Raw genomic sequence first — 15,073 nt, 5'->3', positions numbered from 1 at the left:
CATCTCTAGAAACTTTCAAGTAAGTGTACTAAAGCTGGTTGGTGCTAAACTCTGTAGGATGTTGGCCTTCCAGAAGCAAGTTTGGACACTTCTTTAGAAATAGGAAACACCTGAACAAATGTCAAGTGTCATAGCAAGGGTTCCTAATACTTACATTAATTTGACATTTCAGTGTTTTCTTTATAAACAAATTGCAAGGATATGACAAATCTGTTTTTGATTTGTCATTATGGGGTAATAAGTGCAGAGTGATGTGAGGGAAAAGCCATTTAGAGAAGTGGTTTTTAATCTTGTTCTTGGGAGCCCCCAACACTGCACACTGGATTCAACTCATCAGCTCATTAGCAGAGAATCCAAGACCTGAAACTGGTTTGCGAGACAAAGGGGACATTCAAAATATGCTGTGACATTTAAATAAAGAGTTTTGGAAGGAAGTGTCTAATGTGATTTCACTTCTGGTCACTTGTAATCACTTCTTAACACCCACCAGTTTTGGTCAAGCTCAAAAAAATGAAGCTATTCAACCTTGTTGGCAACATTATGATTCATCAAACTGTTTTTTTTGTTTCTTTGTGGTAAAAAATGAGTGAGATCATAAGACTCAAAAGTGTAGCTACTTTAATACCAAACATAAGGGAGAAAAACAAAAAGACAGATCATCAATGAGCCAGAATTAGAAAAGACTCATATAGACAACCAATGGGAGAAACTGTAAGGCTCAATATGGCAGATGCAAACTCCAACTGTTAGTTAAAACAATGTTCCCTTCCGGGAACTCGAGCCGCGTCAGGAACGCTATGGGGAACGCCATTGGCGGGCCGCACTCTGAACTGTGTATAACAACCAATGAAATGACGGGAGTGACGTCACAGGCGCGGTGACGTCATCGACCGGGAAGTATAAAACGCGTGCGTTTGAAGCCGGCGGCAGCTTTTGTCATTCAGCGAGAGCGCTCTGTGTCTGTGTCTGTCTCGGTCATACTGCTGTTTTTTCGTGCCAGTTTGCACGGCTTTTATTTGAGTAGTATGACCTTTAAAATGCAACCATGGGGGAAAGAAGTGTTACGAAACTAGGCGGTACAAGCAGCCACATAGATAGTGTGTTCCTTCCTGCCAATGCTTCATTGTTGGTGGGGATACACACAGTCTATGTGTGGTCTGCTTGAGTGTAGAGCACGCACAGTCAGCCCTCGAAAAGGCTGACTGCCCACAGTGTGAGCGTAAAAATCTCCACTGCGGGTGCTCCACAGAAGGCTCTCTTCGAGGAGGGAGCCTTCGCCAGCGTTTCTCGCGGGTCTGGCCCCGCTTCCGCCGAGGCGGAGCGGTTGCTGCACTCGCTGAGATCGCGGCTCGATCTATTAGAGGGACTGGAGACGGGTGTTTTAAAAATACCCTATCTCCTCTCCTATCTGATGGATCGGTAAACCTTTTTTCTGGATGAGGAAGCCCGCAATGCGGTTACTTCCCTCCAGGAAAGGTTTTCAACGCTTTCCATATCTTCCTCCAAGGAGGTTGATGTAAGGTGCGTTGTCAAAAGTATTTAACCGCCCCCCCTGATCGCCTCAGTATGATGAGCTGGTGGTTGTGCTGACTGTGCATTAGCTAAATAAGATATGAGCCGCAGAAAAGCAAACGTTTTGCTTCCTGCGGACTAAGTCAGCACTTCCAAACGGAGCTTTCTGTCCTTCCCGATCTACATTGAGTTTTAGATCTGGGAAAAACTAGAAAGTAAAGATGACGCCGCGGGTTGAACAGACGCTATCAGCCTCTGTTCCCCGGTCTAGGCATCATTTCTGAAGGCTCCGTCTTTGCTCTTCAGGCCGCCTAATAAAACTTCAGGCTTGATGAGCAAATGAACACGTGTCGGGGTTCCTGACGGGAAAGATTTAAACCCCAGCCGTGTACCAGCTCTCCACATCAGAGGCGCAGAAACAGAGCGATGCCGCCCGCGTTCCTCCGGCTATGCCTAGAGGACCCGGAAAGCAACGCTCTAAGTCGGGGGCTTCCAAGAAAAAGAAGAGGTTCGACCTGAGGGTCGTCCTCCTATCCAGGAAGTCCTCGCCTAAACGGCCCTGACGGTTGTGGCTCAGGGCCGTTGAGGGCAGCCCCTCGCGAGGGGGTTTGCACCGTACCTCCGGGTGCGGGTTTCAGACCCCTTCGTGGCCCTCAGGAGATGAGTCAGCTAACCCTGCCAGTGTTACAGGGCGCGGCTATCTCCCGCGAACATCCTCTAGCTGTTCCGCCCGGAAACGTAGCGGCCCTGGAGAGTTCGCAGCCCCCGCGGGGGTCTCTCGAAGAGCTAGTTCAGGAGCTTCCTGCCAGCTTGCTGTTACAGGTCTCCGAGTTAGTTCCTCGAGTAAATCCAGACACCAGTCTCGAGAGGCTGGTACCCTAAGTAAACTCTCTGGCAGCGTGGAAACTACTGCCAAATGTTTCAAAGTGGGTCCTGCGTACTGTAGAGAAAGGTTACACTATTCAGTTCGGCGCCAAGCCGACACCTTTCAGCGGGGTAAACCCCGAGCAGGGTCTGGAACAGGAAGTCAGTACAGGAAGTTTCTCAGGCTCGCTTTCAGGGGCAAAGCTCACCAATACAGAGTACTTCCTTTCGGCCTAGCTCTCACCCGAACTTTCACGAAGTGTGTGGATGCTGCTCTGGCTCCTCCGTGATTCCAGGACATCCGCATACTCGACTGGTCGATTCTGGCCAGCTCAGAATAATTAGCGGCTCAACATCGAGGTGTTGTTCTCGCTCTCATGAAAGAATTGGGGTTGAGACTCAACACCAAGAAGGGTGTGATTTCTAAAAATCACTTATCTAGGTGTAGTCTGGGATTCGACCACGATGCAGGCACGAATGTCACCTGCTCGGTTCGAGTCGATCCTTACTGCAGTAAATGCGGTCAAGCTAGGCCCGTCACCCACTGTCTACAGTCCCAAGTACTGTTAGGTCTTATGGCAGCCGCTTCCAACGTGATACCTTTTGGACTGCTGCTTATGAGACCACTTCAGTGGTGGCTCAAACCAGGCGGTTCTCCCCGAGGGGAAACCCATTTCGCAAGATCAAGGTCACGCGGCGCTGCCTACGTGCCTTGGCCATGTGGAAGAAACCCTGGTTTCTCTCTCAGGGTCCGGTTCTGGGAGCTCCTCGTCGCCGCGTCATGCTAGCGACGGACGCATCCCTCACCGGATGGGGAGGCGGTCATGAGTGGCCGCTCAACCCAAGGCCTGTGGAGCAATTCCATCTCTCCTGGCACACAAATCGCCTAGAGATGCTAGCCGTGTTCCACGCCCTGAAGTGTTTCCTTCCAAAAGGTATCCGCTCACGCCCCTTATATAAGCTGGCGTACCGGATTCTCCTATGGTCTTAAGGAAAGACTTCTCTCCCTGAGAGCAGTCCAGTATCTCTGGACGTGGGAGCAGACGTCCTGCCAGGCAGGGGCTGAGGCCCGGGGAATGGATGCTTCACCCAGAGGTGGTGAAGCAGATCTGGAGAACATTTGGCCAGGCACAGGTGGACCTGTTTGCGACTCAAGAGACATCGCACTGTCCCCTCTGGTACTCTCTAGTTCCTCCAGCTCCACTGGGGCTGGATGCCATGGCACAGACGTGGCCGAGGCTGCGTCTGTACGCCTTTCCCCTGATCGCTCTGCTCCCGGGAGTTCTGGAACGGGTCCGTCGGTTTCAAGTGCGGCTGCTACTAGTAGCCCCGTACTGGCCGGCACGAGTATGGTTCTCGGACCTGGTATCTCTCCTAGACGGCTCTCCGTGGGAGATTCCCGTCAGGAGGGACCTCCTGTCTCAGGCTGGGGGCGCAATATGCCACCCCCACCCAGAGAAGTGGAGGTTATGGGTGTGGCCCCTGAGGGGGCACAACTCATAGGAGCGAGTCTCTCAACCGAGGTTGCTGAGACCTTTCTCCAATCCAGAGCTCCCTCTACGAGGAAACTGTATGGCCTTAAGTGGAACTTATTCACGAGATGGTGCCGCGAGCACCACCTGGACCCAGTCAACTGCCCGGTCGGTACAGTTCTGGAGTTCCTATAGTCTCGCCTTTCCGCAGGGCTAGCTCACTCCACCCTGAGGGTTACGTGGCGGCTATAAACGCCTTCCACGCCCCTCTAGGTGGCCTCTCAGTGGGCAAGTACCCCCTGGTCACACGTTTCCTCCACGGTCGGGAGATCGAGGCTTCATCAGGAAGTAATGAAGCATGGAGACTCAGAAGTTGGGACCTCTGGCGACTCGATAGATATCGCAAGGTTCTCTCTGGTTCTCCTTAGTGCCTCCAGGTCCGCCCGGACTGGACGCCATAGTACAGACGTGGCTGAGGCTGCGTCTGTACACATTCTCCCGATCACTGTGCACCCTGGAGTTCTGGAAAGAGCATGCCGGCATCGTCACGGCTAGTCCAACCATGGCCTTGGACCTTCCCTCTCAAGCTGGGGGCGCGGCCTGCTACCCCCACATGGAGAGGTGGAAAGTTATGAGTATGGCCCCTGGGGGGGGCGCAACTCATAGACTAGGGTCTCTCAACCGAGGTTGTTGAGACCCTGCTCCTATCCAGAGCTCCCTTCACGAGGAAACCTTAAGTGACTGTTTGCTTCATGGTGTCACGAACACCATCTAGACCAAGTTACTGCCCGTTGGTACAGTACTGAGTCCTCGCAAACCCACAAAACCAGCTCACTCCATCCTGAGGGTGTTCGTGGCGGCTTATTGGCCTACCACGCCCCTCGTGGTGGCTCGTCGGTATGGTTTCCTCGGTGGTGCACTCAGGTTGAGACCCTGAGGGGTCTCAAGCCTCTATTACCTCCATTCCTGGAGTGCGACCAATGGGAAGTATATCTGTCCAGTATGCGCACTGGGCACATACGGCCACAAAGAAAGCATGTGGCACGTTCAGAGCTATCAGTAGATGGATCACAGATGCCATTCCTACTACTTCCAAGTCCTCTGGTCTCCCAGCTCCATGGGGAGCCAAGACTTACTCCTTCTGAGGCTGCCTGCCTCCAAAAGCTCTGACAGCAGGTGTCCCCCTCCAGGACATCTGCAATGCTGCGGGTTGGTCCTCGCCCCTGACAATTGGTCCTCGCCCCTGACATCCGTCAGGTACTATGAGCTTGACCTCAGAGCCGCTCCAGGCTCGGCTGTACTCTCGGCCTAGTGCGCTAGGCCTAGAGGGTTAGCCACCTCCCTAGCCAGGAGGAGACTTCTCAAGGCGCATTCTTTCTGCGGAAAGAAGAGAAGTCGTTTTCGCCACGACGCTCCTCGTGTGCCCGAGGGCCGAGGAGTGTCCCTGCATCCTCGCGAGCCTGAGGGCCGAGGAGCAGACCTAAAAGCCTCTTGTCCGTGTAATGCTAGACAAAGGCTCATACTCTCGCGTCCCGGTATGCTTACCAGGCCGAGCTTCCGGTCCCTCTTGTTCTGGTTACCCCCAGACAAAGGACTAAGACTCCTCGTGAGCCCGAGGGCCGAGGAGTACCTCTCGCACTGGCTGGCGAACCAGGCAGAGGTCACGGTTCTCGTGTGCCTGAGGGCCGAGAACTGCACAGCCCTCTTGTCCGCGGAATGCTAGACAATGGCTTAATTCTCCTCGTGTTCTGACGCAGGATGCTATCAGACCGAGTGTACTCCGGTCCCTCTGGTTTCTGGCTTTCCCCAGACCAAGGACTAAGACTCCTCGTCTGCCTTCACAGAAGGCCGAGGAGTGCCTCATGCACTGGCTGGCTACCAGGCGGAGGCCCCTACTGTCTTCCCCGTGAGCCCGAGGGCCGGGGATTGCAGTGCCCTCTTGTCCGCGTAATGCTAGACAATGGCTTATTCCCTCGCGTCCTGGCGGAGCTCCAGGCCGAGCCTTGGATCCCTCTTGTTCTGGCTGAACCCCCAGACAAAGGATCACCCTCTCCTCGTGTGCCCGAGGGCCGAGGAGCCTTGAGGTCAAGCTCACCGTCCTCGTGGGTCTGCGGACCGAGGACTTCCCACACCATCTGTCCGCCGAGTGCTAGACAGTGGTCATTCGGTCCCTCTTGTTCTGGCTAACTCCCAGACAAAGGACTAAGACTCTGCGTGTGCCTGAGGGCCGCGGAGTACCTCTCGTTCTGGCTGGCGACCAGACAGAGGAAGACCTCCATTCCTCGTGTGCCTGCGGGCCGAGGAGCACTCTTGGGGTCGAGTGCACTGTCCTTGTGGGTCTGCGGACCGAGGACTACCTAACACCATCTGTCCGCCGAGTGCTAGACAGTGGTCGTTGCAGTCCCTCTTGTTCTGGCCACTCCCAGACAAAGGACTAAGACTCCTCGTGTGCCCGAGGGCCGAGGAGCACCTCTCGCTCTGGTTGGAGACCAGACAGAGGTAGAACCCCATTCCCCGTGTGCCTGCGGGCCGGGGAGCACTCTTGAGGTCGAGTGCATTGTCCTCCTGGACCAAGGACTACCTACACCATCTGTCCGCCGAGTGCTAGACAGTGGTCATTCGGTCCCTCTTGTTCTGGCTAACCCCCAGACAAAGGACTAAGACTCTGCGTGTGCCTGAGGGCCGCGGAGTACCTCTCGTTCTGGCTGGCGACCAGACAGAGGAAGACTACCATTCCTCGTGTGCCCGAGGGCCGAGGACTACAGGGCCTTCTTGTCCGCGGAATGCTAGACAAGGGCTCTTTCCTTTCCACCCTGGTTGAGCAGACACTCGCAGGGCTCGGAAATTATGGGGGCGTTGGTAGTCTCGTTCCCCATAGCGTTCCTGACGCGGCTCGAGTTCCCGGAAGGGAACGTCTCGGGTTACGTATGTAACCTTAGTTCCCTGAGGGAACGAGACGCCGCGTCTCGGACCATAATTCCCGCACCCTGCGGCGCTCGCTTCATTCCTAAAAAGAGCTGCCGCCGGCTTCAAACGCACGCGTTTTATACTTCCCGGTCGATGACGTCACCGCGCCTGTGACGTCACTCCCGTCATTTCATTGGTTGTTATACACAGTTCAGAGTGCGGCCCGCCAATGGCGTTCCCCATAGCGTTCCTGACGCGGCGTCTCGTTCCCTCAGGGAACTAAGGTTACATACGTAACCCGAGACGTTTTATTATTAGTTGGTTAATTTGTGTGATGAGCAGCATCTGAAATGTTGACCATTTTAAAAACTGACATCTCTCAAGCCATTAAATGAAGCACCGTAACTATGCTCTAAAGAAAAACACTGGGTTATTTGTTTAAACCCAAACGTTGCGTTGAGACTGTTGGGTGAGGAAGCCGGTTTGATAAGACCCAATTTGGGTTGATAATGGTTCATAATTAGTAGCCCAATCATGCTGAGTTGGGAATGTGGACGTGAAAGTGAGCATGAACATCACGAACATTCAAACACAAACTGTTCTCTGTGTGCCTATATTATGACACCTATATGGAGCTTACGACAGGAATATGTGTGGAAGATGACAGAAAATGAATAGAAGCAGACAGAGAACTTGCACTCTGTCTCCAGCAAGGAGCGTGTTGTTTTGAAACTCAACCGGTGTATGTGAAGATGAACTAAAAATGTAGAAATGGCCTATCCAGGTTTGACACAATAGTCAATTACCAGGAATTGAATATATATTTTAAAAAATAAGATCAAATTACACAGGCTGACAGTGTCAACAGAAATATATATAAATATAGCTGCAAGCAGCAATTACGGAGCCAAGCGCTAGGCAAGCATCAGGACAAGTGCAGCAATGAGTAATTGAAGCCATTGTAAGGTGATTTTAGTCCAAATAGGTGAAAAATCATAAAAACACTGTCTTAAAATGTTTTGAATACTTTCAAATCATGGTCTCGATGGTATATACAAAGTTTCGTAATGGCAATTGGGCATTAACATACAGCCGGCACACTATGTTTCCGAATTTCCTATGGTGGTTTCATGTCGATCAGAGTAACAGTTTCTGAGATACTGGCAAATGTTTTGTAAGCTCTAAAATGCAATGTTGCACAAACCATAAGGCAAAACCTGGCATGTTTAGTATCACTGACTCGGCAAGGATTCAGGAGTCAAAAAGGTGACTACAGTGAAAATAAGTCGACCACACCCAAAGCTATAAGCATGTGAATATTTGAATTTACCACTAGGTGGCGCTGGCTCAAAACTTTTCAGGCTCCTTTAGGGTATCGTGCTGAGGACCCATACCAAGTTTTGTAATGATACGTCAATGCGTTCATAAAATATAGCATTGTATAACAATTGGCATGATGCATCGAATCTAAAGAGTTTTGTGATTTTTGGCTAAACCATTCAAAAAAGGCATTTTTCAAATCTCCTGACCACTAGGTGGCACTGTACTGAAACACTGCAGGTAGCCTCAGGTCATGCTTGTTACAGCACACACCAAGTTTGGCCAAACCATTGCAGAGATATGGCCTCATGAACTATTTTGCATACTATATTTAGCATTCTTTTGCGTGTCATTCTTTTGCGCGTTATTGACTAATCAACTTGAATTCCATAACTGGTCTGAAGATGATCTGAGCCAGTGTTGGTGAAAATCAGACAAACCGTCTAGTACAAGTTTGAAAAAGTAAAAAAAAAAAAAAAAAAAACTAAACCTTACAATATTTGAATTCTGGACTTCATTCGACTCGGCATGACCCAAGGATTTAGAGAAAAAAGAATTTTGATTCTGTGCCTTATGGTTCAAAAGTTATTAGCATCAACATGAGTGAAATTTTGAAAAAGTTGTGGCGTTACAGAGTTTGAGTTAGAGACTCCAAATATGCTATGGTTAATGTTGAGACTGTCCTCTATCAGTGTGCCAAATTTTACAACTTTCCCACAAGCGGTTCCATGGGCTGCCATAGACTCAAGAGCGGAAGAAGAAGAAGCACTTTGCCCCTACTTAATAAGCAATGTCAGATCTCATAGTTACGAAAGCCCAAGGAGGCGATGAATATTACTATTTATTTTTTATTTTCTGTTCATCAACATAACAAAAGATGTTTTCTCCTTATCAAAAGCTGATTTTCTTGTCATCTCGAGATAATAAAAGCTGTTTTCTCATGAGGACAACTTAATTTTCTCATAATCTTGACATAACAAAAGCTGTGTAACACAACAACACGACTTTTGTGACAACACCCGGAGGTGCATTTAAAAACAAAGGAAGAATTAAAGTGACAAAAGTTCAAAAAAATTGTAAAAAATGTAGATTATCATTGCACAAGTGTACAGCAGCATGGATTATCATTGCACATAACAGTGAACAGTGTATTGCATGTACAGTATAGTATATTGTACATGTTAAATGAGAAGTAATCTCAGAATTAGGAGATAACTCAGCAGTTATGGCAGTTGGGAAAAAGCTATTTTTTAGTCTATTTGTGTATGCATGGATTGATCTAAAGCACTTGTCTGATGGAAGAAGCATAAAATAGTTATGACCAAGATGAATGACGTCCTTAATGATGTTTTTGGCTCTTCTCATACAGCCGAGTCGTGTGAAGGCATTCAAGCAAAGGCATGACAGTGCCTACAATGTCCTCTGCTGTTTTTATGACTTGCTGAAGCGTTTTTCTTGGCAGCTTTGGTACCAGGCTGTCATGTACTTAAGATGCTCTTTATAGAGTATGTGTGAAAGATGACCAACAGCTTCTGGTGAAAGTTAGCTCTCCTTAGTCTCAGAAAGCAGAGGCGTATCCATTCACATATACATTGACATATCACTTATGGCTTCCTGATATAAAACTACAATTAAACATTATTTGGAGTATTTCTTTACTGCACAATGCACACGTCTTTATATTATGCCTAAAATGTGTTTGAATATCACTATTAATAAGGATTGCATGGTCTCTGTATATCATTGTCTTTAAATGCAAGATGTATACTTGCAATAGTTCCACTTTAACACAATCATATATACTTCAGTATATCTTTAGATGGACTTCCGTACAATCAAAGTGCATTAAGCACAAAATTAGTTGTCCCAATTGAACAGACTTTAAGTTTGCCAGTTTAGCATACATTTTCATTAAGCACATAAATATGTAAAAGTATTTGTAGTATATTTAGAACATGATAAATGGCTAACACTTCATTTTAAGGACCAGTTCTCACTATAAACTATCATGCTTATTACTATCATACTGGCTGTTTATTATTACTTAGAAAGCACACACTGCAAAAATGCTTTTGTTTCCAGCCAAAATATCTAAAAATTCTTCAATCAAGAATGATTTTCTAGACAACTAAAAATTATTTTCTTGTTTTCAGAAAAAGTCAAAAGTAAGTTAGTTTTTGCTTCCAACAAGTAAAATAATCTGCCAATGGGGAAAGCAAAAAAAACTTATTTCAAACAGAAAACAAGATTATTTTTCTTACCCCACTTGCAGAATATTTAGCTTGTTTCAAGCAAAAATGCACTTAATTTTTTTTTCTTCTGAAAACAAAGACAATAATTTTTACTCGTCTAGAAAATCCTTTTTGGTTTAATATTTTTTTAGATATTTCGGCTGGAAACAAGACAACAAATCCAAGTAAGATTTGCAGTGCATATTAATGCCTTATTCTGTAATACAATTTCAAGCTCATTATAGCATTTATAGCAAATAGGTTTAGCACATAGGTATCTTGCACTTATTTTGCTCCAAACTAAGGACACAAAACACCAAGAGTTGCACTGTCAGTGAATTATGTTAAACTCAACCTTGCTCAAAAAATATGAGAAGTACAGTTAAAATGAGAAAGATAAAAGCCGGCTACATCATCTTGAAAAACAATAGAGGAAGCAGTGGGTCGAGACACAAACCCTGCAGGGCCTACAGACTGGTGCTGTCATGTTTCATTGATGAAGGCAAATAAATCTGCAATGAATTGATTCCAAATGTTCCCACAGAACAGCAGAAATTACAGGGCCAGCATGTGGAAGAACCTCAACTGAAAACACTGAGGCATTAGTCATTTTCCCAAATCAACCAGTACACACACTGATAACAGCTTCCTGTGTTATAGATCTCACACTAACATCAGTGCCTTCAGATACTGAATCAGCTTTAAATGAGAAACCTACCAGCATGCTGACACCAATGACAATGCAGTCTGACATGTGTGCTTTGAACAGAACCGTGATCTAAAGTTGTCCTTGAAACTTTAAAAACTTTTTTTTTAATCCTGACGTCATCTTGAATCATATGTTGTATGTGTCAAAATTTGGCATATAACACCTACAGAACTGCAACATATTCAGTCAGCTGATATGGTAGAAACCACTAATGCCCTAAATAACAACTAACTAGACTAAATATTTTGACTGCATTATAATGAAATCTTCATTTTTGAATGTATTTTTTTGGATTTTCTAAATGAGTAAAAAGTATTTTCTTGTCTTCAGAAAAAAACAAGTCAAAATTAAGTTTTTGCATGAAACAAGCAAAATCATCTGACAATGGGGTAAGAAAAAGTATGTTATTTCAAACACTTTTTTTACTTTTCTGAAAACAAGACAATATTTTTTACTCATAAAGAAAATCCTTCTTGATTTAAGAATTTTTAGATATTTGGGCTGGAAACAAGAGAAAAAAATCTAAGTAAGACAATATTTTTTTGCAGTGCATTTACCTCCTTTTTATGAATTAAAAAAACTGAGATTATTTGAATTTTTACACTTTATAATTTTACAAGAACTACAGATTTTTTTTGTAATGGATAAGAAATTTTATTTCAATATATATTTATATGAACTTTATAAAAACATATAAACTGATAATTAGCAGTATTATCTCCATACACTGCAAAAAAATAAATAAAAATTCTTGTTTTCAGACAAAATATCTAAACATTCTTAAATCAAGAAGGATTTTCTTTATGAGTAAAAAATATTGTCTTGTTTTGAGTAAAATCAAAATTAAGTGTTTGAAATAAGATTTTTTTTCTTACCCCAGATTATTTAGCTTGTTTCAAGCAAAAACTCACTTAATTTTGACTTGTTTTTTTCTGAAGACAAGAAAATATTTTTACTTGTTTAGAAAATCCTTCTTGACTTAAGAATTCATAGATATTTTGCATGGAAACAAGACAAGAAACAAGAAAATAATTTGTCGCACTGTGTAGTAATAACATAGTAAAACACTGTAAAATTCAAAACTTTACATTTTTGCACATTAATTCTTTAATGAGAAGTTACTGATCTGATATAATATGCTTTTAGTTACAAAAATATATATATTTATGTCTTTTTTATAAGCTCAAGTTTCACCGGGTCAAAACTGACCCAAGAATGTAAAAGGTGTTAAGGGTTAAAAATGCATTTAAAAATGAACATTTTATTATAATGCAGTCAAAATATTTGGTCTAGTTAGTTGTTAATTAGGGCATTAGTCTTGTTTTCTGTTTGAAATAAGATTGTTTTGCTTACCCCATTGGTGTTTTTTAGATATTTTGGCTGGAAACAAGACAAAACATCAAAGTAAGAAAAGCATTTTCTTGCAGTGTATATTCACAGTGTGTTTAAAACTGTGTATAAAATATCTGCTAAATTAATTTAGCAAATTAGACGGATTTGTGTGCACACTTCAGCATGAAAGTGGCTAGTGGTTGCTTAGAAACAATATCCACAAAAATAATCTCATAAGCGTCATCAAGACAATATTATGCTCCATACAGCGAGGCTTTGGAGAACAAGAAACAATCACTACTAGTAACATAACAGAGGAAAGTCTTTCTCCATGGCAACAATTTTATTGTCCATCAGTCAACGGCATGAGAAACAATCCACACCTGCCGACACAAGGCTCATCAATAATTTACCAATTATCCTCAGTTCAGTTCAAACACTGACTAAAAGAAGAACCAACATGTTTTATTAAAAATAAAAGGAACTGTCAGATGTTTCTCAAAGCAAACAGAAAGTAATATAAATGCATTATCTAAACTATACGAAAGCATCAGATCAGCACTGATGATAAATTGAATTAACAAACATCCAATGATTGTAAGAGGCTGATAAGAGCGCAGACACAAAGCAAGGTTGAAATATTAAATTCAAAAAGATAAAATACATACGCAGCTCACTCGATTGCAGTCCGACCTCACCCGTCTGCTTTTTATCTTCTTCCGAAAAGTGATTTTACTCCTAAAACTCATAACTATGCATGGGCTCGCACACACACACACTGACACGCGGAGGCCACGGACGGTTGACTTTAGAGAGAAGCAGAACTTTCCTGAGAGCAAGTGAAACCTGTCAGACGGAGCACGTGGTCAGGGGGAAGTAGACCTGCAGTGACATGTGACTTCAGCAGCAGAGACAGATGGAGAGACACAATGACAGCCATAAAGACATGCTGAATAAAGCATGCTGTATATAAATCAACGGTGCATAAAACACATCTGCATTTTGGTTCATGTCAGTGCAAACATACTTTTATGTATCAGTGAGTAATTATGATTTTGTGGTGAAGTAAATAATACAGAAAAACAAATGTAATTTCTACATTCAATGATTTGATTCAGGCAAGAATTAAAAAAAAGAGTAGGCCTAAATTCAATATTACTACTCAATTTAGGCTTGTAGAATTTAAAATTTGAACTTATAAGTATATTTTATTTGGAATTGTTTGTATTTTTACAAGTAAATATCAAAGTCATGATCCTGTTGCTTCCATCATGCGCTTGGGCATAAATAATTAATAAGGTTTATTTTGCTCTTTTTGAGATGCATTTACACTGTTTTATGATTGCTTTTGTTGTTAGGTTAGGTAGGTTGCTGTTTTGTAACATTTAGAATTTTCTACTCAAAATGAGCTATTCATGCTCAAAAACTATTCACTGCTTGTTACTGCCATTGTGTATTATGTGTCAAGTATTTAAGTCTCTGTGTTCACTTGGTTAGTAATTACATATAGTCAACATATAACCTTAAAAACAATAAGGAGCCGTCTTTAATGCTTTAGCGCTCTAACATGCTTTAATGGCATTTTTTTCAGTGCCATGATGTTTAAGTAAATTAAGTGAATTGCACTTAAGGACTGCAGAGTAAACTTAAAATACTTAAGTAGAAGTTACTCATCAAACTCTAACTGCACGTTAAATTTACTTTACAAATTTTACTTAACTTAGATGAGTAGATTTGACTTAATTCCATACGTAGATTTTACTTTAAAACTGTGCATGCAAAATCTTGCCACATAAAAAAATTAAGTAAATTTACTTATTGTTTTTCTTCGGTGTAGTTGTAATATTCTATACCAGTCCCTTACAATAACTTCAATGAAAACTGTGTATCTCAGTGTAGTGAGAGTCTGATACTGTATATTGCCTGGGCCAATAAACTGATGTAGGGATGATGTATTCTTCTAAGCCAAAGCCCTGAAACAGGCTGCATTTTACCACTTCCAGTTTTCTCATCCCAGTATCAATGGGGTTTTTAATGGGTTTTTGGTTTAATGCCTGACATATGGTCTGTGGTGAACCCAAGATCAAAATATTTTCAAATTTTATCCTCTGACATAAAATACATCAGTACAATGATAAAAATCCACCCAGTGATATTTTTTAATCTTTAAAAGTAATATCCCCTTTTTAAAATCAGTTCATTCTCAGCTTCTTGTCGTTGTGACGAAACACAGTTGATTGACATGAGCGTCAAGAAGGGCAGCAAAGAAGCCACTTCTCTCCAAAAAAAACATCAGGGACAGATTGATCTTCTGTAAAAAGTATGGCGAATGGACTGCTGAGGACTGGGGCAAAGTCATATTCTCAGATGAAGCCTCTTTCCGATTGTTTGGGGCATCTGGAAAAAGGCTTGTCCGGAGAAGAAAAGGTGAGCGCTACCATCAGTCCTGTGTCATGCCAACAGTAAAGCATCCTGAGACCATTCATGTGTGGGGTTGCTTCTCATCCAAGGGAGTGGGCTCACTCACAATTTTGCCCAAAAACACAGCCATGAATAAAGAATGGTACCAAAACACCCTCCAACAGCAACTTCTTCCAACAATCCAACAACAGTTTGGTGAAGAACAATGCATTTTCCAGCACGATGGAGCACCGTGCCATAAGGCAAAAGTGATAACTAAGTGGCTCGGGGACCAAAACGTTGACATTTTGGGTCCATGGCCTGGA

At 43.8% G+C, this 15,073-nt stretch overlaps 1 protein-coding gene across 1 annotated transcript in view; it reads right to left on the bottom strand.

Annotated features, from left to right (window-relative positions):
• Positions 1–13,130, bottom strand: part of dock10 (dedicator of cytokinesis 10) — a 101,263-nt gene extending 88,133 nt beyond the window's left edge. Inside the window, exon 1 of the mRNA XM_073818431.1 lies at positions 13,016–13,130. Coding sequence (XP_073674532.1) covers positions 13,016–13,096 — 81 coding nt within the window. The 5' untranslated portion in view covers positions 13,097–13,130. The remainder of the gene's footprint in view (positions 1–13,015) is intronic.
• Positions 13,131–15,073: the final 1,943 nt, after the last annotated feature.

Source organism: Garra rufa, chromosome 14, assembly GCF_049309525.1.
Source record: "Garra rufa chromosome 14, GarRuf1.0, whole genome shotgun sequence".
Lineage (NCBI taxonomy): Eukaryota > Metazoa > Chordata > Actinopteri > Cypriniformes > Cyprinidae > Garra > Garra rufa.
The sequence above is the reverse complement of the archived record's forward strand: the minus strand, read 5'-3'. Positions and strand labels throughout refer to the sequence as shown.